The 21,996-nt window shown below is 49.3% G+C and overlaps 4 protein-coding genes across 4 annotated transcripts; 3 read left to right on the top strand and 1 right to left on the bottom strand.

The window, feature by feature from the left end:
* The first annotated feature begins 2,708 nt into the window (after window positions 1-2,708).
* LOC125515444 lies at window positions 2,709-7,016 on the top strand. Its single transcript, XM_048680913.1, has 4 exons — window positions 2,709-3,759; window positions 3,869-5,293; window positions 5,411-5,531; window positions 6,488-7,016. Exons 1-4 carry the CDS (start codon window positions 2,995-2,997, stop codon window positions 6,697-6,699), a joined length of 2,523 nt encoding a protein of 840 aa, XP_048536870.1. The 5' UTR covers window positions 2,709-2,994; the 3' UTR covers window positions 6,700-7,016.
* A 775-nt stretch (window positions 7,017-7,791) lies between these two features.
* Window positions 7,792-10,086, top strand: LOC125515447 (ferredoxin-thioredoxin reductase catalytic chain, chloroplastic). Its single transcript, XM_048680916.1, has 6 exons — window positions 7,792-8,100; window positions 8,193-8,338; window positions 8,791-8,840; window positions 8,928-8,999; window positions 9,711-9,771; window positions 9,876-10,086. The coding sequence occupies exons 1-6, from the start codon at window positions 7,794-7,796 to the stop codon at window positions 9,918-9,920; spliced, it is 681 nt and encodes a 226-aa protein (XP_048536873.1). The 5' UTR covers window positions 7,792-7,793; the 3' UTR covers window positions 9,921-10,086.
* An 814-nt stretch (window positions 10,087-10,900) lies between these two features.
* LOC125515446 lies at window positions 10,901-12,751 on the top strand. The gene is made up of 2 exons (XM_048680915.1): window positions 10,901-11,112; window positions 11,189-12,751. Exons 1-2 carry the CDS (start codon window positions 11,098-11,100, stop codon window positions 12,473-12,475), a joined length of 1,302 nt encoding a protein of 433 aa, XP_048536872.1. The 5' UTR covers window positions 10,901-11,097; the 3' UTR covers window positions 12,476-12,751.
* On the bottom strand, window positions 12,722-17,895 carry LOC125515445 (protein disulfide isomerase-like 1-4). Its single transcript, XM_048680914.1, has 12 exons — window positions 17,215-17,895; window positions 17,004-17,133; window positions 15,921-16,086; window positions 15,691-15,809; window positions 15,512-15,592; window positions 15,260-15,346; window positions 15,051-15,125; window positions 14,605-14,673; window positions 14,441-14,521; window positions 14,224-14,358; window positions 13,442-13,498; window positions 12,722-13,085 (listed from the first exon to the last, which is right to left on the bottom strand). Exons 1-12 carry the CDS (start codon window positions 17,892-17,894, stop codon window positions 12,912-12,914), a joined length of 1,854 nt encoding a protein of 617 aa, XP_048536871.1. The 5' UTR covers window position 17,895; the 3' UTR covers window positions 12,722-12,911.
* Between the last annotated feature and the right edge of the window lie 4,101 nt (window positions 17,896-21,996).

Genomic DNA, 21,996 nt, shown 5'->3' with positions numbered 1-21,996 from the left:
ACGGCGGCCCAGATCTACGGCTTAGCGCCGCCGAAACCCATGGTCGGACGCCGTGCGGTCTCGTAGCCCCCGCCAGCGCGCCCGATGCCGTGGTGGCTACCCGAACCCGAGCCTCCATACATGCAGGGTCGCGACGTGGACTGGGGGAGCTGGCCCCGCGAGACAACTCCCTCGGCCGGCAGCCTAGACCATAAACAACAAGGGTCTGAGAGAGGAGGGTAGCGCCGGGTGGGAAATTAGGAATCGGCCTTGAGAAAGAAAGAGGGAAGGAGAAGGAGAGGTGAGCAATCCCTCTTTCCTTTTCTTTCTTCTGAACGAAGCATCGAGGAAACGAAGGCGAGGAAGTTGCCTAGTCGATGCATTTTTCTATCACTTTTTTTCTCCTCGTCATTATTCCATTCTGACGTGGCACACCCGGGAGGGCGCCCCTTCTTTCGCTGTTGATGGATATAATGCTTACTTTATAATGATATTTGGAAGAAGAGAAAAACATAATGCCCTGATCATGGGCTCATATAGTACAAAAAGATTACAATTCAATTCTTTTGTCGTATAAGAGGTTTCATAAAGTGGCATGAGTTGGTCGAAACGACAATACTCGGGTTGACATGGGGTCGAGCTCTGTTATATGTGAATACTTTATGCAAAATGGAATGACACATGTTCTTAGATCCGGAGAATGATTTTAATAATTACTATATGTCACTCAAACTTCTAACTCATGTTTCATCCTCACTCTTGGCTTTGTAGCGGTATCCTCAAGAGAATAAATAACACACGCCTTAGGTCGTGGGCTCAGTGACAAACTAATATCACGCGATTTGTTGAGAAGGAAATGCTCGTGTGGGTACAGTGCCGACCTCCATTGTATGTAAATTTGCAAACATACCAACGCGCGTCCACGGGTGGAGAGAACAATTTTAATGCTTATTTTATAGGACTAGACTTCTCATCCAGAGATACAGGCTTTAGAGCGATATCCGTACAAGAAGGAAAAACACAATGCTCCAGGCGAGGGCTCATTTAATAAAGAAACCGCTTGATTCTTTTCTTTTTGCGGGATAAAAATCGCTTGATTCTTTGGTGGTACAAGCGGTTTCATCAACGTGGCATGAGTGAGTCGAAATAAAAATAATAGGGCCGTCATGGGGTTGACATCCGTTGGGATTTTAACATTAGACATATAAGATACAATGCCCGCAAATTCAGAGAACGGTTTTTAATGCTTTACTTCATGATGCTCAAACTTCTCATGCTTCATTCGGATATATGCTCTATAGCAATAGCAATATACTCGTATGAATAAAAAAACATCACTCTGATCGTGGGCTCTTTTAATAATAATAATAATAAAACACCCCTTGATTCATTTGTCATATAGTCGGTTTTGCCAACACGGTGCAAACCAATTGAAAGCAAATGTTAGGGTGTTTACAAGGTTGGCCTCCACTGTTTGTAAATACTTACGCAAATAGATTGACACGTATCCGCAAATCTTGAGAAAGGTATTAATGCTTACTTTATGACACTCTTCATCCTAATATAAACTTTATAGCGATATATCCTTGAAAGAATGAAAAACATCGCTTCAGTTGTCAGCTCATTTAATAAATATAGTTTGATTCATTTTTATTTTTGGCGTGCCATCTCTTATTTAACCGGTCAGAATGTAGGGACTCTCATGATAAGGTGCGGAGCTCGATTTGTTGCTGCCATTATAGTCTACCTTTGTGAAAGATCTAACATTTGTGCGAATAAGAGCGGGTGAACTTAACACTAACTCAAACCGTCTACTATAATTAGGAAAAAACAGGATGTTTAGAAGACCGGACAAAACACCTCCATCGGATGGCTTTTGCCAATGTGATTATAGTCTATCTTTGCGAAAGATATAGCACGTGCACGGAGAAGGGCGGGTGAACTGAGCACTCCCTCCAATTTGTAATTTGAAATAGAGGAGAAAAATGTTATTTGGAGGAGCACAAAAAACACCTCAAGTGGGGAGCTTTTTCTAACGTGGCACGAGTCAATTAAAAGGGAATACTCATGTCAACATGTGGGCGGCATATATGTGATAATACTCATACAAATAGACCGACACATGTTTCATCTCGATCTGGGCTACACAACAACTTTCCCGGAAGAATGAAAACACATTGCCATATTCGTTTTCTCGCACCCTCTTGTGGATGGGTGAGACGCCGCCCCCTCTCGATAGGGTGCGGACCTCGGCTCGTCACCGCCTCGACGGTCCAGATGCCACACGTGAGCGGAGAAGGGTGGGTGAACCGAGCACCGGCTTCAGCATTCACTAGAAGTATATAGAAAATAAAAAGACGGTAAAACAACCGGACGGAAACACTTTTGCCGCATGTGACACGGGCCGCCGGAGGGGAACCAAACCATGCTCTGAAAAAACACATACAGAGGCATCTTTTGAGCAGTTCGCAGGGTTTAGGGGGGTGCATTATGTTATTTCCCGAGACCCCAGGGGGGTACACGGACTTTACCCGGGCTGCGCGTTCTAGCACCTTCCGGCCGGCCGGACCCACCGTCAGCGCCTTGCAGCGCACGCCGAGCGACACGTGGGCCCCGCCGTCTCACCAGGGCCGTCGGATGGCGATCGGACGGCCGAGCGCGCGTCATCTTCCACCTCTCGTCGGCCTCGAGGCGACCCTCTCTCTCTCTCCTCCCCTCGATGAGAGAGAAACCCTAATCCCCAAATCCCCAATCCACTCGCCCAAATCGATCCCCTTTCCCCTGCCCCCCCCTCCGATCCCGCCGCCGCCGCCCGCCGCAGATCCGCCCGGCCGCCGCCCCGATCTGGTCCCGCCTCGCCGCCTCCGTCGGCCCCGGTCCGTCCCCCGATCTGGTCCCGCCGCCCGGCGCGATTCGGTCCGGTCCTGCCCCGGAGGAGGGAGGGAGGGGGCGGCGGAGGAGGAGATTCGATTCCGGAGGATGGTCTGATGGGCGGCGGCGGGGCGTCGATGTTGGATGAGGACGCAGCGGGCCGGATCTGACCGCGCACCGCACCGGAACCTCCCTCCGCCTCCACCGCCCATGCCGGCCGTCGGGGCGCGGCGCTCCACGCGCGTCTTCCTGCCCCGGGCGCACAAGCAGGCCCCGCGCCCGCCGGAGCCCGCCAGGGTCACGCGCTCCGCCAAGCGCCTCGCCGTCTCCTCCCACTCCCACTCCCACTGGCTCGGGTGGGACCGCGCCGCCGCCGACGTCAGCGACGACGACGGCGATGACGAGGGCCCCAAGCCGCGCACGCCGTCGCCCGAGCCGCCCATGTCGCCCAGGTCCTTCGGGGCCGTGTACAGGCGCAAGCGCCGCCAGAGGCCGCCGCCGCTGGCCGAGCCGGAGGACTTCGGCGACGGCGGCAGCGGCCGGAGGTTCGGGATAGTCTTCACCAGGAAGCACAAGCGGCCAAAGCTCGCCCCTTTCAGCCATGCCGGCGGCCGCGACATCCTGTGCTCCTCGTCCAGGGAGTTCGCTTCAAGGGCCGGGCTCCTTGATGACGCTCATTTACTTGATGGCGCTGCCAGCAGTCGCAGTGCCGTGCTCGTCGTCATCGTGGACCACGCGTATTCCCCCGGGAGCTTCTCGCGCTTCCTCCTGCCCGTGTTGCTGTGGCTGCGCCGGCGCCAGCGGAGCCATGTCCGGGGCCTGGCCTCATTTCTTCTGGCCTCGCCGGCTGTCGCCACCGCGTTTGCGTCGCATGGGGTGCACTTTATCAGGCTCCAGCGCCAGAGAGCCGTAAGCAGCTTCTGTTACAGTATACAGCTTCTGTTCATTCTTGTGCCTCCATCATCTGTTACTTCCCTGTGCAGCCTGTTTGATTGATGTCGGTATTTTCTTCATGTAGAGTGCATTGCTGTTACAGCGGACTATGGTGGTGCACTGCGGGTGGTGCGAGCTCCGTGGTGCTGGCCCATCCCGGCAGCCAGTGTTGTCGCTCAACTTCTCGGCGCTTCCTTCTTACTTCCAGGGCTTGCATTCCGTGATAGCTCTTCGTTTCATATATCTGCCAGCCGTGATTCGCCGGGCCATGGGTTTGGTTGGAGGAGCTGAAGAAGAATCGTATTCTCGAGATCATCTGGAGGTGGATTCTGGGTCTCCAAGCACCGGGGACGCTACACCTGCTGTCGGATCTTACGGAGCGGTTCTGGATTATGTGCCCCTTGAGCAAGCTCCAGGAGTAGTGCTGCATGGTCTGAGGCTGAAAAAGCACCAGAGGAAGCGAAGCTCGATGAGGCACCCCCTGAGCCGGCGCCGCCGTCTCACAGTGAGATTTTCTGACAAGGATTTTGGAGTGAAGGAGGCTACAGTGCGCTCTCAGACGGAACTGCAAAAGCCACCATTGACGGGTGGCCCTGAGGTTTCCGAGGAACCTGTCCAGCCCAAGCCAGCAATGGAAATTTCTCTTGATCTGCTTGAGAACATGGATGACAGCGATGTCTCGACGCCCATGGGACCAAGTGGGAAGCAAAAGAGATCCTTTTTCAAAAGCCCCGTTGATCGCACGAGTGAAAGGCTGGCTCTGTCCGAGGTTAGACAGAATATAGATACCTTCTGCTGCAAAGCAAACCTCTTGATTATTCAGGCTGATAGGTGCTGGAGGGAAGAGGGAGCTGAGGTTATGCTGGAACTATCAAACTCCAACGGGTGGTGCGTGGCTGTGAAGTTACATGGTGTCACTAGAGTCTCTCTTAAGCCATCGGAGCAGCGGTTCTATGTTGTCAACCGGCACACCCATGCCTACGTCTGGGCAGTCGAAGATGGATGGAAGCTTGAGTTCCCTGACAAATGGGACTGGCTTTTGTTCAAAGAACTGCATATCGAGGGACGGGAGCGCAATTCTCAGGGAAAGATTATCCCGATTCCAGGTGTGCTTGAGGTCTCCAATGGCATGGGAGGGACTGTAGCAGATCCTTTCTCACGCCCTGTGCCAGACTATATCAGAACGGCAGATGATGAGGTTGCGCGGGCCCTCTCGAGAGATTCAGCTTATGACATGGACTCGGAGGATGAAGAGTGGCTCATTCAGCTGAAGCATGGGGCCTCTGATAGAAGACGCACCCGTCTGAGCCAGATTTCCTACGAAGATTTCGAGAAATTAATAACCTTGTTCGAAAAGGACGCCTACAATAATCCTGAGGAAGCTAATGATGTGGATCAGCTTCTCTCCAGGCACCCTGCTTTAGGCAAGGGTGACAATGTCCTTGCCATATATGAATACTGGATTAATAAGAGAGATAAGAAAGGCACACCACTGCTTAGGATATTTCAGGTAAATTCGGAATTTATCCCTTGCCTAATTCCCTGATGTGATCTTTATCATAGTTATCCTTTTAGTTTTTGTGCATTCGTTCATATCATCTAACCCAGCGAATTTGATTTCCCAAAGGGTGCACCTGCTGTAAGGCGAGGGCGGCTGTCGCAGAAATCTTCTGTAAAAAAGAAGAGATCTGTGAAGAGACCACAAAGAAGCCAACCTGGCCGAGGAAAGCCTGGATTCTTCTTGCAAGGTATTTAAAGCTCTGTAACATGCCCTGCTTTTGGATGGCGCACAAATAATTTTTTGACTTTGCTGTACGCAAATCGTGTTGCTATAAATCTTCTGTGACTGGAACCACCATGTCTTGTCCTTTTGCGTTTGCCATTTGACATAGTAACATTTAACCTCACTATGACCGAAAAGGGTGAACATTGTCGAGCTCAGGGATATAGCATGTCTGTTGGCATTCCCTTAGTTGTATATCTATTCTACCTCGGCATTCAGCTGCTGAAGTTATGGAACAATCTAACCTGTAAGGTATTTAAAGCTCTGTAACAAGCCCTGCTGTTGGATGCCACAAAATCATATTATTTGGCTTTGCTGTATTCAACTTGTGATGCTAGAAATCTTTTGCTGGGAACCACCAATATGTAGTAACTTTATGTCTTGGCCTTTTCTGTTTGCCATTGGACATTGTAACAAGTAGAGCTCATTATGCCCGAACGGAGTAAACATCATCGTGCCCAATACGTAGTATGACAACCCCCTTAGTTTTATATCTACTCTACCTTAGCATTCAGTTGCTGAAGTTATTGGACAGTCTAACTTAATAAGGTATTTAAAGCTCTGAAACAAGCCCTGCTGTGGGACACCACAAAATCTTTCTTTGACTTTACTGTATTCAGGCTGCGATGCTAGAAATTATTTGTGACAGGGAACCACCCATGACTTTATAAATATGTGACGTGTGTGTCTTGTCTTCTTGTGTTTGTCATTTATTTGACAAAATAGTAACAAGTAAACTTCATTATGCCTGAACATAGTAAGCGGATATCACCGTGCTCAAAATATAGTAAGCCTGTAATCATCCTCTTAGCTGCCTGTATATATCTATAATGCCCTGTAATTTAGCTGTTCAAGTGATGTAAAACAGTCTTATCTAGCCTGTACTCATTGTCCTTGTGTTGTGCATTTTGCTGTGTGCAGGTGGCGAAGGGGAGGCCTTGCAGAGGGTGGTGGAAGCCGACCGCGCTGCGAAACAGGCCGTAGAGAAGGCCGTTCAGCTGCGCAGCAGAGCCCAGGCCCTCATGGAGAGGGCCAACCTGGCGGCGTACAAGTCGGTGATGGCCGTGAGGATCGCGGAGGCCGCAAGCGTGTCTAACAAGTGCCGGGATTTCGTGTGGAGGAGCCTCGACTAGCCCTGTGAATTTTTTTGCTCCTTGATCCGCCGTGTGTGATATAATTGGGCTAGGCTGCGAGGCTGTATTTTTTTTGTACCCCCTCCTCTCCTCCGGTTGTAACTATGCGAAGAAGAAGAAGAAGCGGAGTTGATGGATCCCGAGCCGGACTCGGACTCGGAGACGAAGAAACTGTAATTCGTTGTGTAAATGATAGTTTGGTTAGCTAGATGATGATGATGGACTCACCATTCCTGACAATTCTGTATGTTACATGTACCGCCCATGTTTTGACAGAGGAAAAAGGAAAAAAAAGACCCCGAGGTATTGCTTGAGCAGAGAGGAGGGGAAACAGTTGAATGATTTGAAATGAATGGATGGATCATCTGACGAGAGTGGCTTGCCATGTTTCCTGAAAACTCCCAGCATGAATGAATCATCTGATGAGCTGCTGTTGGGTGGGGGTTTGTCTTATCAACAGAGATGCATCTCTGTCTCTTGTCCCATGAATCTTGGAAGATTGGAGCATCCACTCTGCTGTGTGAATAGTAGTTATGTTGGAGAGTGTGGTCAGTTTGTAATAAAATGCCACCAGTATCTTATAATTTTATTATTTCACCTTGGCAAAGTAGTAACTAGTATATTGTGTTGCTTAGTTTCCATCCATGTGTATATTTGGATGCTTGTTTAGCTTGTTCTGGTGCGTATGCTTTGTCGAGCGAAGTCTGATTTAAACCTTGAGGCTTCAGGGGGCTCGCTTCCCCTCCGTGTGAATGCATAATACTCCTGAGAACATGGGCTAGGATCTAAATAACTCCACAACTTGATTATCTTGGCAAAGTAGTAGGTAGTATATTGTGTTGCTTAGATTGCAGCCATGTGTATACTTGGATGCATTGCAAGCGTGTGAATTTGCTTTGTCGAGTGAAGTCTGTTTTAAACCTTGACCTTGAGGCTGTAGGGGGCTCGCCTCCGTGTGTATGCATAATACTCCTACTTTGTGGGGAACATGGGCGTGGCTCTAAATAATCCCACAGCTTGATTATCTGGTTGCTGGCTTTTTTGTTTTGTGCATTCATCAGGAGATAAAAGAGAAGTTTTGCAAGTGCAAAAAAATGGTAACTTTGAGCCGGAAACATGTGGCGAGAGGAGGAGCGAGCGATGAGATGATCCTTCCAGAGTGGAGTCTCCAGACGGAGAGAAGGGTTGTGAGGCGGAGGTGTTCCCCTCCTCCTCTGGTCGCTGCCTCTCGCCTTATCCCCCTCTCCTCCTCCTCCTTTTCCCCTTCCCCGCTCGACCCACCCAGCGCGCCGGCGATGATGTCGATCACCTCCACCGCCGCCGCCGCCGCCGGCAGCCCGGTCTACACGCCGCTCGTCCCCAGGGGCGGGCGGCGCAGCAGGTGCGCCGTCCGAGCCCAAGGTACGCGTCCCTTGTCAACCAACCCCCCAATCCCAAATCCAAATCATCTGAATCTGAAAAATCGATTCTTGCTCCCTTGCTGTGCTTGGCAGCGGCCGGAGAGGGGGCAGCCGCCGCCGACGGGGCGGCGTCGGAGCACAAGTCGCTGGAGATAATGCGCAAGTTCTCGGAGCAGTACGCCCGCCGCTCCAGCACCTTCTTCTGCTCCGACAAGTCCGTCACCGCCGTCGTCATCAAGGTCTCATCCCTCCTGCTCCGAGATGTTACTGTAGTTGCAGCCTCGATTGATGGTAGCTTCGATTGATTTCACCCGCACCGTCGCACTCACGCCATGACGCCGTATCTAACTATTCCACCAAACCAGTCAGAACTCAGAACCAGGCTCTCATCTTCTCTACTAGCTACCAGCCGCTGCAAATGCCGGCTGATTAAGGTCAAACAGCGCGTTCATGCCGGCGGCGGTACACATCAAGGAGTTCATTTATATACCTGCTGCTGCTGCTGCTTCTCTACTGATGTGATGTGCCTCCTTGATGATTGATTGATTGATTGGTTCAAATTAAGGTCAAACAGTGTTTGTGGCGCTAGTGTAAATCAAACAAGGGTCACCTAACGGCCACACTGATGATGTGTCTGCGCCTCACCTTGATGATCAATTGATTGTTAACTGAAAGGAAAACCTTTTTGCAGGGGCTTGCTGACCACAAGGAACAACTCGGAGCACCTCTCTGCCCCTGCAGGTAGTACAGTATTAAATCGCCTCCAGCCTTCTTAGCAACGTATCGTCCGTTTTTTGTTTCTGACAGACAAGTGGGTCAATCATATAGGCATTACGACGACAAGGCCGCCGAGGCGGCACAAGGGTTCTGGAACTGCCCGTGCGTCCCCATGCGAGAAAGGTGAGGCTGCCGTTTCCAAGTTCTCGCCTTCTGTTATATCACTTACTACGGTAGCGTGTATAACAAGGATGGGATGGGATGCTCTTTTTTCTCATCGTGTTTAAATGCCAGAGATGTACCAGAGGGTTCGGTTCTAACCCTCTTGGGCTTCTTATCATTGTCCGACATAGGAGTATGTTCCTTTCTGCTGCGTACCCATCTCGCATCATTAACTGTGATTCGCCACCGGAGCACAAGTTAGCCAGATGCGTATCTCCCGTGATGTTACCGTATATTGTTGATAAATACCAGCATTACTTGTGCATAGCGGTGAACAACCGTGGCACGCAATTCGTGCTGATTTTCAACTGGAAAGGGATTTACTAGAAGTGAAAGCTCGGTTAGAATCATCTGTTCTTCACCCACTTGTGCATGGCAGTAAACAATTACCGTGGAATGTAAGGGATTTCAAGTGAAAGCTCGGTTAAATCATATGTTCTTGACCCACTTGTGCGTAGCAGTAAACAACTACCGTGGAATGTAAGGGATGTCAAGTGAAAGCTCGGTCAGAATAATTTGTTCCCCACCCACTCATGTTATTATAGTAAATAAACAGCCATGAAACATAGTTTAGTTTCTGCTGGTATGTTGTGACCTGGAAAGTATAAAAAGGGGAAATCTCGGCTATAGCAATCTGGTCTGTTTCTTCAACTTTGTGATCTGCTTGTGCAGGAAGGAGTGCCATTGCATGCTTTTCCTTACGCCCGACAACGATTTTGCCGGAGAGGACCAGGCACGTCTCCGTTTTCTTTCCGTACTGTCGGTACCACAGCTTCAGATACTGCCTAGCTCCGTATCATCATCTCTTTCTTACACGCGCATGCATAACTGTTTCAGGCTATCAGCTTGGAGGAGATCAAGGAGGCGACGTCCAAGTACTAACCACACAACACTTGTTTTGCTCAGAGAGGGGGCTATAGTCGGTCGTCGTTGTCGGGACCTGTATATGTAGTATCTCTGTAACAACAGGAAATAAGAAATGCCTGTCTGGAATGATGTCTGTTGTCATCCATCTTGAGAGAAATTAAGGGCCTGATGGTTGCACTCCCGACTCGTCAGTGTTGCGATTTATTGCGTGTTTGGGCTGGCGTAAAGCGTACTCCATGAGAAGTGAAGTGAAGGATGTTGTGTGAGACGTCTGTCTCCGATGCTTCTTTTTCTTCCTGAATGAATGAATGATGTGTGGAAGGGAAGCAACAGCGACGCGCCATTGCCCATGTCCATGGCACCCAACAACTTACATCTTTTCGATGTTATTATTATGTCTTTTTATTATGCATCTATGTGTTGCTTTTGCAGCCACACTGTTATATATATGCGATTCGCTCCACGTGACGTCGATGATGACCGAGCGTTTGGGCGAAACCGAAAAACCAGGCTCATTTTCCAGTTATAAACTGATAAACAGCCGTTACCATTTAGTCCACAAGGACTGTGTTCTTTGTTATGCATCTCTGTCTTGCCTTTGCAACCACCTAGTTCATTTCCAGCGAACTGGCGAACATGCAATTCGCTCGAGGTGGCCTCGGCGATGACCGCACGTTGGATGAAACGAAACGAACCGAAAACCGAGTGCATTTCCTTTGACCTGATGAGCAGAAGAAGAGCAAGGCCATTGTCACCTCTTTAATCAGTCTGAAAATATTAGCAGGGGAATTCTCACCGGGGATTGATTAGATTCGACGTGGGCGATGGAGCGGCGGCAGAAGAAACGGAGGAACCCTAGCCACTATCAGTGGGTGATGGCGAGTGAGGACTGGGGAGGAGGAGTGGTTGCAGTTAGGCTGGCTAGATAGGTAGTAGAAGTCCATCACTCACTATCAAGGCAAGGGGAAGGGGAAGGGGAAGGGAAGGGCACCCACCAATCAATCAGTCTCACTCACTGACTTAAGTGTGTGTGTGCGTGCGTAGCTTGTGCTGCTTCATCTTTTTTCTCCCTTTCCCACGGCTCTGTCACTGTCCGGGTTTTATTGCCGCAGCAGTACATAAACATTACAAATAATTGCTATGTTGTTGTTACAAATGTGATGCACATCCATCCTTGGGGTGCTTGTTTGCCATGGCTCCTCAGCAGGTAAAGCTTCTTCTCTCCATCTTGATGCATGTCCATTCAACAATATGCATGTCTTGAAGATGGTTCCTTCAAGCAGGAGAGCAACAAGGACGACGGTGCCGCGATCACGCCGACGATGGAGGAGGAAGAGGAGCTTCATCGCCATGGCGAGCGGCCGCTGCTGTCGGCGTGTGAGCAGGAGGATGGCAGCAAGCCATTGCCATTGCCGGTGAAGAGGAGGAGGAGGAGCAGCAGCCTGAGCAGATCGTCAAGGTCAGGCGAGCAGGGGCGGGAAGAGGAGGCCGCCCGGTCGCTGTCCTTCTCCAGGCTCTTCAGCAGCTTCAGGATGATAACCGCCTCCTCCACCACCATGGACATTGACGAGCTAGCAGCCGCCGAAGACGGATGTGCAGCTCTCAACCCTCAGCAGCAGTGGAAGAAGCCGGTGTGCCGGACGCAGTCGCTGCCGATGACGAGCATCTCCAGGAGGCTCCCCAGCAGGAAGCGGGTGGCGGACTCGAGCTCCCTGCGCCGGTTCCGGGTGTCGTCGCTGTCGTCGGCGGCGCCCGCGCCATTGCCGGAATCAGCGTCGCCGCCCTCTTCGCCGTCACCGTCGGAAGAAGGAGGAGATGGAGAGGAGGTGGGGGAGGAGGAGGCGGTGTGCCGGATCTGCATGGTGGCGCTGCTGGAGGAGGAGGAGGAGGAAGGAGGGGCCGGCGACGGCGTGCTGAAGCTGGAGTGCCGGTGCAAGGGCGAGCTGGCGCTGGCGCACCGCCGCTGCGCGCTCAAGTGGTTCGGCATCAAGGGCAACCCCAACTGCGACGTCTGCGGCCACGACGTCCTCAACCTCCCCGTCACCCTCCGCCGCGTCGCTGCCCCTCCCCCACCTCCTCCTCCCGTCGCCGCCGGCGACAATGGCACCAACGGCGAGCAAGAAGAAAGAGAAAGGAGGGGGTTCAGGGGGGTGTGGCGGCACGGGACGGTGATCCTGGTGACGGTGAGCATGCTGGCCTACTTCTGCTTCCTGGAGCAGCTGCTGGTGGGCGACCACGGCAACGCCGCCGCCGCCCTCGCCGTCTCCGTGCCCTTCGCCGTCGTGCTCGGCACCTCCTCCGCGCTCACCACCGCCGGGATGGCCTCCTCCCGCCGCTACGTGTGGGCATACTCGGCGCTGCAGTTCCTGCTCGTCGTCCTCTTCACCCACCTCTTCTACCGCTACGTCAACCTCCAGGCCGTCATCGCCATCATCCTCTCCGCCTTCGCCGGCTTCGGCGTCGCCATCTGCGCCAACGCCATGCTGCTCCAGGCCGCCCGCTGGAGGGCCGCCGTGGCCGCCCGCCGCCCCCGGCCGCCGTCGTCAGACCTCGGCATCCCTCAGCCATAGACAACATACATACACATATATATACTCTGCTGTGCTCTACCTTCTTGCTGTACATATACAGTTACCTGATGGCCACCCTTCTCCCAGATTTTGTGTATGATCGTATATATAGTTTGAAAAATACAAAGACAAGAAGATGTATGTAGTACTCCCTCCGTTCCAAATTACTCGTCGCAGAAATGGATGTATCTATAACTAAAATAGATTTAGATACATCCATACCTCCGACAAGTAATTCGGAACGGAGGGAGTAAGAAAAAGGACATTTTGCTTTTATTTGTTGGATTCTACAGTGGTTAATACGTATTTGTGTTCTCAGCATACAATTCCAGCAGCCAAGGTTGATGATACCTAGCTTAGCTATTCCTTCTCCACCTTCCTGATTTCGGCATCATCGGCACCTCGAACTTGTCTTGTCAATGGCGTAACTAATTCCCTACAACTCGTCCTTGGGCTTCCAGCCGGAGCTCTTCTCGCCCTCGGCCGTCGAGCTTGAGCCATCGGCCTGTGCCGCTGACGAGTCCGGGCGCTTCAGCTTGAATGGGATGGCGGCATGCTTCTTGAGGAACTTGTACATCTCCACCACCGTCCGGTCCCCCTCGAAAGTTATCTGCAAGAGTTTATTTAGCCAAATGAAAGCAATGAAATTGAATCAGTGGATGCCAATTTCAGCACCTGCGAGCTTAGCTGGCTCTCCTTGCATATCTACAATGGCATACATGCAAATTTGCAGGCATATATACATGGAATCCTTTCAGCAAGGAGCCGATGACAAATCGGCGGCTCTGAATCGGGCGTTAAACTTAAACACACATGCTTTAGGTCAGTTCAAGAAGTCTGGAGACGGTTCTAACGAAACGTAGATGATATCACTGCCAAAAGCATGTCAAGGAGATAGCTGAAAGACAAAACATACTAGCAGATGTGTCGCTAAATAAAAAGCAAAACGTCAATTAAGTAACTTACAGGCTCAAAGCTTTTCTTCCCAGCTGGATAGAAGAGTATCGTGGGGAATCCATCGGGCTGTAATGTAACAGGAAGCAAGTGTCAGTTCCATCAGTATTCTGGAAAGTCTACATAGACATAGTAGTGAACGGAAGAGATCGAGTATCTGTATTTTCCATGTATAAATTTAAGGAAAGTTAATTAAAAGGAAAACAGGGCCAAATGAAAGGCAACTTTAAAGTTTCTGTATCGGGGAATCAGATCCTCCGCGTAACAGTCATAATCGTAATACTGTTGCACTATTTCAAGATGTTGAACTCAGCGAGATAACCAGGCGGTGATATGGCACTATCCCTCAACAACCTGGCGACAGTGTTCGTCTCTGAGGCTCAACTCGACTTGTTCCACAAGACTCAAGCTCTATCTCTATCATCCTAACCAAATCTGGCAATAGATGGTACGCACGGGCATGGGTTACCTCTTTAACCCATTAGACAAAATGTACCATGATACTGTAGCATATGGATAAATAGGCAACGAATAAATATATTTAGCACATATATAGATGGCAGCAGACAGATAATGGACCTCTACTTTCTGTGCACCATAAACAAGTGCAACTGCACATTTAAGTGAAGAAAGTGTTAAAATAACTTGTGCACGTTCTTTAACTAGCATTGTTTCATATAAAATGCATGTACAGCTTCTATGACTGTTGATGGGCCGGCACTCAGACTAGTCTAGCAAGTAATATCCAGTTTGAACTTTGAAGAAAACAGTAGGGAAACTGTCGTGACACAGACCTTGGCACGAGGGTGCTCATTGTTAGTGCCGTCCATTTTGGCTATTACAAGGGAGTCGATGCCACGGAGATACTTGGCCAGCTTGTTGTAGATAGGTTCCAGTGACTGACAATGCCCACACCATGGTGCATATACCTGCGTCCAAAATGATGCGGCGTTATGGACAGCACATAATTTTTATCTTATAAAATACCTACCTTGCAAGAACTGAACTTACCTCCAAAAGGACATCTTTTGATTCATCCAGAACTATTTGATCTAGACTCTTGCCAACAACAACTTTGACGTCCTCATCGTTCTGCATGGGAGCAGAAAGAATGTCTTATTGCTGTGTAGATAATGACAGAGAAAAGAGATGTCAGATAATTCTTCTCCACTCACGGATTCAGGTACTGGGTCAGACTTGTAGGATGGTGTGAGCTTGTCCTCCAGGAAATCTTGAGCAAATTCCTGGGTATTAACAAGAAGTAGAAAGATGTTTATTAGGAACATTGTACTTTCTTGAACAATGATACTTGATACCATCCTACCCAACAACATCAGCAATGATGAATCGGCAATGACTATAGTGGTTAATAAAGCATCTTCTACAGACAAGTGCTAATTTGGCGAAAGATGAGAAAATGTACATGGACATGGACATGCAAGTTTCTGAAGCAACATGTAGCACGGTATAAGCAGAAATAAACAGTGGTATAAAAAAGAACAGCATAAATCAAATAACAAAAAGCAAAAAACACGTTCATCAGCTTATATATTGCTAACATACTATATTCTTATGATTTTACTTCCAATCTGGAATTTGCAAAAGTATTTTAAGCAATTACCTTAATGGTGTCCAGTGATATTTCACCACTGAAGAAGAACTTCTTAGCATCTTCATTCCCAGTGTAAGCAAGAACCTGCAAAGCAATCAAATCAGCATGTACAAAACAGAAAGAGCAGACACATTAAAATCAAAGTCAAGTTGCTGCATGCTGTTTCTGTGCAATAAATCAAAACACAGACAAACATGGCAAAAAATAAGAGGCATTACTGTGGTCTCATGTCCAGTGATTCCAAAGTAATTGGCGACAGGTTCGCCAACTTCCTCATTGTCACGCTCCACAAAGACAAATAAAAGCTGCATTTGAGACACAGGCCACGTCAGTGCTTAGTGAGACTCCACCTCGGCAAACACACGAGTTAGAAAGGAAATAAGTGATGGCTTGGATTTGAGTATAAAGCGTGGAACACGACAGAGGAAAGAAGTTCATGAAACACTGGTCCGATCAGCAGAAAAAAATACCTTCCCCTTGAATGATTTTGCTGTTTCCTTGATGATGGGCAGAAATTTTGAGGACTCCTTCGCAACAGCAAAAAGCAAAATCTGATTTCGAAATTAGAAGACAGCAGATCAGCAAAGGAGTGATACATGGGCCGAGAACATGATGAAAATAAAACACCAAGGCACACAGCATGACATACTTGCTTCTTGATTGGATTATCGAAAATCGCAGGGGCGGTCTCCTGTGTGAGGGTGGTGATCAATGGGATTTTGTTGGCCGACACAAACTCGGCAATCGCAGACGCTCTGAACTCGCCATCTGCAAGACACATGGTACATTATTATCCAATTGAATGGCCAAACCAAAACGTGTAAAAATGGAAAGGAAAGGCTGGCGCTGAAAGCCAAAGCAGCTTGGAGGTGAAGATACCAAAAACGGTCAACTTCTCCTCCTCTTTCTTCAGCAGAACTATGGATGGACGCTTTGCTTCCGGGTCAATGTGGAAAAGCTTGGCTACATCGGGGCTGGTAGTCTGATAAAAGCTGATGGTATCTTCCAGCCTTGAAGCAGCAGCAAGCTCATCACTGTGAGCACCCTATATCATTTGATGACACAGTAATTTAATGATTCATCACCATAGTGTATATATATATGCAGCGCAGAATTAGAATAGCCAAAAATACAAGCGCATCTCGGATTTGTTTTCAGTACATGGTAACAGATCATGCAGGTTGACATTTTATCTAGTAGTGAGCAAAGGAATCATGGAACAGACGAAATGTAATTTTGGATCAATCTGGGGTAACATGGCCACATGGATGGTTGCTGCAATTCAAGCCTAGAAGCAGCAGCAAGCTCATCACTATGAGCACCCTATAACATTCAATGATAGAGTAATTAAGGATTTTATCACAATGTTATATGCAAGTGTCCGATAGCTAAACATATGAGCGCATCCGGGAGCCGTTCTCAGCACATGGTAACAGAACATGTAGGTTGACATTTTATCTACTACTAGTACGTAGTAGTGAGCAAGCAAAAGAACAAGGGCATTCAGAAAAACAGGTGCATTGTATTTGTGGTCAACTAAATTTGGGGTAACAAACATGGCCACATGAGTGCTTTGGTTGGAATTCAGGCATTGTATTCTTTGGTCAATCTGGGTAACATGGGTTGCAATTGAAGCGATTTAGGTTGCTTGGCTTTGCATTGCGTACCGATAGCTAAACATACGAGCGGATCTCAGATTTGTTCTGAGCGCATGGAAACAGAAGATGCAGGTTGACATTTCATCCAGTGAGTTAAGTTAACAGAATATTCAGGGGAAGTGAGAAAAACAGGTGCATTGCACTTGTGGTCAGCTAATTTGGGGTAACATGGCCACATGAGCTGTTTGGTTGCGATTCAAGCACTGTATTCTTGGGTCAATCTGTGTAACATGGTTTGGAATTGAAGCAATTTTGGGTTTGGTTGACTTTGCTGCCACTGGAGAAGGCGCATTGCGTAGCGTACCGAGAGGTGGTCGAGGAATGCGAGCACGGCCACGTCGTCGCCGGTGACGACCTTCTCGGCCTCGTCGACGGCGGTGAGGTTCTGCACCGCCGGGCCCAGCTTCTTGCTGATCCAAGCGACAATGGCGTCCCTGCAGCAAAGCCAAAATTCATTCTTAACAGCAGCGGAGCTGGAGCAGTGAGGGAATTGGGGATCTGGTGAAATTTCTCACTTGGTCCTCTCGCCGGAGTAGTCCCTGGGCACGCCGTCGATGAAGAAGAGGAGGGTGGGGTAGCCCTGCACGTCGTGCGCCTGCGCCAGGTCGTGGTCCTCGGTGGCGTCCACCTTGGCCAGCGCCACGTCGACCCCCTGCTCGGCGAGGGCGGAGGCGGCGGCGGCGTAGTGGGGGGCCAGCGCGCGGCAGTGGCCGCACCAGGGCGCGTAGAACTCGACCATCACGTGGCGGCGGGCCGCGAGGACGGCGGTGAAGTTGGCGGCGGTGAGGAGGAGCACGTGGGCCTCGTCGGCCGCCGAGGGGTGGGAGGAGTCCTCCTCCGGCCCGTCGTCGTCGCCGAAGAGGTCCTCGTCTTCGTCGTAGTCGGCGTCGAGGCCGGGGAAGTCCGGAGCGCCGTCCTCGGGGTCGTCGGTGGGGGTGGACGGGGTGGAGTCGTCGAGGCCGGCGTTCTTGATGAGGTACTCCAGGTCGATGTCCGGGTTGGAGGTGGGGACTGCGGCGGAGGCGGCGAGGGGGAGGAGGAGGAAGGGGGTGGCGAGGAGGAGCAGCAGCAGGAAAGATCGGGGCGTCGGCATCGCCGCCATGGCCGGCCGGCCGGCGAGCAGCGTGGGAGAGCGTGTGGGAAGTGGGAGTGGGAATGGAAATGGATCCGCCGGCTGGACTTGCCAAGACTCCATTTTTCAGGAGAGAGTCCACCATATTACTTACATGAGGACCGCGTGAGTGAGCCCCAAACAACTCCTTCTGCTGGGCCAGGCCCAACCAATGCCAAGATGATTAAAGATGGGCGGCGGCGGTACCCGTGGGTGTCGTATCCCTCTTGGGGGCGTCGCGGCTGTCCATCTCTCTAGGCCGGCCAGGCCTCTGGGTGAAACCCCCTGACCATTTCTCCGGTCTCGGCGGCGGCGACGCGTTGTTGCCGTTTCTCTCCCAGGAGCATCATCGTGGAGCCCAGGTTGTCTCCGACGTGCCGTGCCGCCATCAACGGACACTTTCAAACCCTGCCTTGAAGCTTCTTCATTGCTGTTGCAAAATGGTTGCATTTACCTTCTTATCTTGCACGCGGGTCCTCGCTGGCACACCCCAAATTCTCAATCTTTGCGGACAAGTTCGGGCTCCATGATCTGGAGCGGGAGGGTAGGGGGGGCCTCTCCAGGCGACAACTTGGTTGTGAGTGTTGCAAAACTAGGTCCGATGCTTTCCCTTGGAGGCACTTGTACCGTCTTTTGTCAGTAGTCTAGGTTACTTTGTGGTACAATGTGGATTCTCCAGTTCTATTTTTTTTGTTTGACCTGCTTTGTAAGAGGATCTTCTCATCTCCTTGTATCCGTTGTTTTATATATAAAGTTGGGCGGAAGACCTTTTCAGCAATTTTTTACGTTCACCCTTGACTACTATAGGGATGTTATTCCAATGCTAAGTACAAATCATGCGCATAACGTCAACTTGTTATTAAATCTAGCTTTCAAAACAAATTTGCTAGAAGTTCAATTTATACTCTATAACCACCTTCATTCTAGAAGTCTCAGTATTTGTGTTACGAAATAGTACACTAGAATCACAACTATGATAACAAATAAATTGTCCGCTTAGATCTCTACCATGCTATTGAAATATCCATGAACACATACATAGTCAAAAATATATAATTTATGAAATTCTCTAAAAGAACTTCTGTTACACAATATTCATTAAATTTATCATAACAAAAAATAGTAATACACATGGCATTTATAATTGTAAAATAAGGAACAATATAATTAATATTTAGCAGCATTATTTTATGGTAACTATTTTAGCAAAATAATAGAACATTATTCTGGTCAAGATTGGATTATGGTAAAAATATCAATTTTAAACAAGTATAAAAGTTTAGCGTAGAAATATTCGAATAGATTCGTTTGTGCCTGTCATGCCACTGCCGTGCTCCACGCCATCGCAAATGCTAGAATACGCGCTGGCCTGCGCCTTAAGCGCCCATTACAGCCTTTTCCGTAAAAGGCGCACACCCCCCCTCCTTCGATTTGTGTAGAATGGACCGGCCCACCATTTAGGCACGAGTGGAAAGCTTCTAGAAGCTTTCGGCCAATTTTTTTTTGCTTGGGTTTTGTGGATGGTTTTTATTTGATTTTTTTCCTTTTCCTTTTTATTTACTAAAATACATGAACTATTTTCAAATTCGAAAACTTTCTTCAAATTTTTCTATTTTTTTTCTCAAATAAGAGAATTGTTTTCGAACATTGTTACTTAAATTCATGATTTTTCCTCAAATACGTAAAAAAAAATTCACCCATTTTGAATTCGTGTTTTTTTTTCAAAATTGATAAGTTTTTTTCAAACTTATTAACTTTTCCAGATTGTCAAACTTTCTTATTTCATGAAATTTATTCAAATTCACATTTTTTAAATCTGGTTTTATTTTCAAAATGACGAACCTTTTCTTTTTTTGTGAATTTTTTTATTGCATGATCTTTCTTTCAAATTCATTAAACCTTTTTTTCACATTGTTTGAATTTTGTGAACTATTCTGACAAGTCAATGGTCAATGCGGGTCATGGTCAACTGTCAATAAGGGTCGGTCAACTAGGAACCGAACAAACCTTGTGAACCAGGAAAGTGAAAACCCAAGCAAAGAAGGACCTTTTTTTAGAGCGAGCGATTAGGCGAAATCACTAATGGAGGGGTAAACTCATTGCAAAGATCACTCTCACCTTTCTAAATTGTGACAAGTGGCATGCTACGTGTGCGTCACTTATAGATCTGTTTATTCAAATCTGATGATTTTTTAAATTCACATTTCTTTGTTGCCAAAAAATCTAAATGATGAACTTTTCTATTTTTGTGAATTTTTTTATTGCATGATATTTTTAAATTTGTTAGTTTTTTCCTTTTTCACATAATTTCTTATTTTGTGAACTTATTCTGAAAAGTAAAGAGTCAATAACGACTGGTCAACTAGGAACATGTCAAACCTGGTGAACCAGGAAAGTAAAAAACCGAGCAAATAAGGACCAATTTTTTGAGCGAACGAGTGAAGAACCGAGCCAGCGCTCACAAGATATATTGGGCCAGGACCGGCCCATGAGTAGGAGGCGCGTGAGTGCCAGTTCTCCTAACCAACAGAATTTTTATTACATAACGTTTGGATTTTTATTACATAACATATCTAATTAAAAAAGAAACTGGCTGAACGCCGAGTAGTCACCGTCGTCGCCGCCGCCGTCGGGCTTCTCCTCCTTGACGCGGCCGTCCCTGGTGGACCCCTGACCAGCGTCGCCAACACGGGCTGGTGGCGGCGGCGCGTCGTCGTTGTCGTCGCTGTCCTTGATGACGATGATGCCTCCTTCGTCGCGGCCCCGGCGGCGCTGCGCGAATCGCTGCAGGGCGGCGCACTGGCGCTCCCTCGCCATCTTCAGGGAGTCCGCGCGCGCCCATTCCAGGGCCGCGTCGTCGTCGAGCTCGACGTCGCCGCCGTGCTCCGTCTTCACCGCGGGGAGGAGGCCCAGCTCCGTCTTCACCGGCGCGAGCCCCGGCTCCGTCTTGGGCTTGACGAAGCACGGAGGAGGAGCCGACGAGGAGGCGCGCCGGTCGCCCACATTGATGACGATGCCAGCGCTGCGAGTGCGCCGGCCGAGCGACGTCTCCGCCGCGGGCTCGGCCTTGACGCCGAGCAACGCCGGAGAGCCGGAGGAGTGCGAAGAAGAGCGTGATGAGGAGGAAGAAGAGGAGGCGCCGAACCTCTTGGGCAACCATTGCCCATCGCGTAGGCGGTGAGCCGTGGCCGTGGCGGCCGCCCTCGCCGGGGGGTACGCCAACGGCGGGTTGTTGCCGCCCTCGAGGTGCGTCAGCACGCCCTCGAGTGTGCGGCCGGGGACGCCCCACCACAGGCGGCGCCCCTCGCTGTTCTTCATGCTGCCGAAGACCGCCGCGCCGTTGGTGGACGCCAGCCGCTGCTGCTGACGGCATTGGAAGTACGCCGCCCAAGCCGCGTGGTTGTCGGCGGTGTACTAGGGGAGGGAGAGCTAGGCGTCGGTGAGGGAAGCGCGCACGACCTCGACCTTGTCGGCGAAGTACCCGGGTTTGGCCACGGCGTCGGGCAACGGGGGAATGGGCACTCCCCCGTTGCTGAGCTTCCAGCCCGTGTAGCGACCAGACCTCAAACAGTCTGATCTCTGTGCTCCAGTGTCATCCCTGGATCAGTAATGCTGACACCACACAGTACTTGAAGGATTTATAGCAGAGTAGCAATCACACACTTATTACATCAAGTGTCTCATAGAGAACTTAATACAATAAATATGGCTTAAGGCCATCTAATAACGATAACAGCGGAAGGCTTGGAAGATAAGTGAGTCCATCAACTCCAACGGCATCACTGAGTATAGAACCACGACCTAAAACTCCTTAATCGTCGTCTGAAAAGTCTGCAACATTAAGGTTGCAGCCCTAAACGGGTCAGCACATGAAATATGCTGGCAATGTAACACATAGAGAGTAATGGAATGAAACAGCTATACTATATGCATATTTGGCTGGTGGAAAGCTCTATGGTTACAGTTTTGTGTAAAGCCAATTTTTCCCTACTTCAAAGAAATAAATTTATTTAACTATCATGGTAGTTGTTAAACATTGAGAATGGTTAACATCATTCTCAATCCCAATTAAGCATCATCATTAAACAAAACAAAACAAAATTAATTTAGGGTAACATGTTGAGATTCACACGATAATCCAGGTACTAGATACTCAAGATGTCCATAACCGGGGACACGACTAATC

This window comes from Triticum urartu, chromosome 6 (assembly GCF_003073215.2).
Source record: "Triticum urartu cultivar G1812 chromosome 6, Tu2.1, whole genome shotgun sequence".
Classification (NCBI taxonomy): domain Eukaryota; kingdom Viridiplantae; phylum Streptophyta; class Magnoliopsida; order Poales; family Poaceae; genus Triticum; species Triticum urartu.
Note: the sequence above shows the minus strand (reverse complement) of the source record. Positions and strands in the feature narration are given on the sequence as shown.

What these genes read in the sequence shown, in the direction of transcription:
- LOC125515444 (XM_048680913.1), top strand. Translation starts at nt 2,995, where the DNA reads ATGAGGACGCAGCGGGCCGGATCTGACCGCGCACCGCACCGGAACCTC. An exon ending in GGCTCCAGCGCCAGAGAGCC is followed by an intron (nt 3,760 to 3,868) that starts GTAAGCAGCTTC and finishes TTCTTCATGTAG; the next exon opens with AGTGCATTGCTGTTACAGCG. An exon ending in CACTGCTTAGGATATTTCAG is followed by an intron (nt 5,294 to 5,410) that starts GTAAATTCGGAA and finishes GATTTCCCAAAG; the next exon opens with GGTGCACCTGCTGTAAGGCG.
- LOC125515447 (XM_048680916.1), top strand. Translation starts at nt 7,794, where the DNA reads ATGGTAACTTTGAGCCGGAAACATGTGGCGAGAGGAGGAGCGAGCGAT. An exon ending in GCACCTCTCTGCCCCTGCAG is followed by an intron (nt 8,841 to 8,927) that starts GTAGTACAGTAT and finishes TCAATCATATAG; the next exon opens with GCATTACGACGACAAGGCCG. An exon ending in ATTTTGCCGGAGAGGACCAG is followed by an intron (nt 9,772 to 9,875) that starts GCACGTCTCCGT and finishes TAACTGTTTCAG; the next exon opens with GCTATCAGCTTGGAGGAGAT.
- LOC125515445 (XM_048680914.1), bottom strand. Translation starts at nt 17,894, where the DNA reads ATGGAGTCTTGGCAAGTCCAGCCGGCGGATCCATTTCCATTCCCACTC. An exon ending in TACTCCGGCGAGAGGACCAA is followed by an intron (nt 17,134 to 17,214) that starts GTGAGAAATTTC and finishes GCTTTGCTGCAG; the next exon opens with GGACGCCATTGTCGCTTGGA. An exon ending in ATGAGCACCCTCGTGCCAAG is followed by an intron (nt 13,499 to 14,223) that starts GTCTGTGTCACG and finishes GTTACATTACAG; the next exon opens with CCCGATGGATTCCCCACGAT.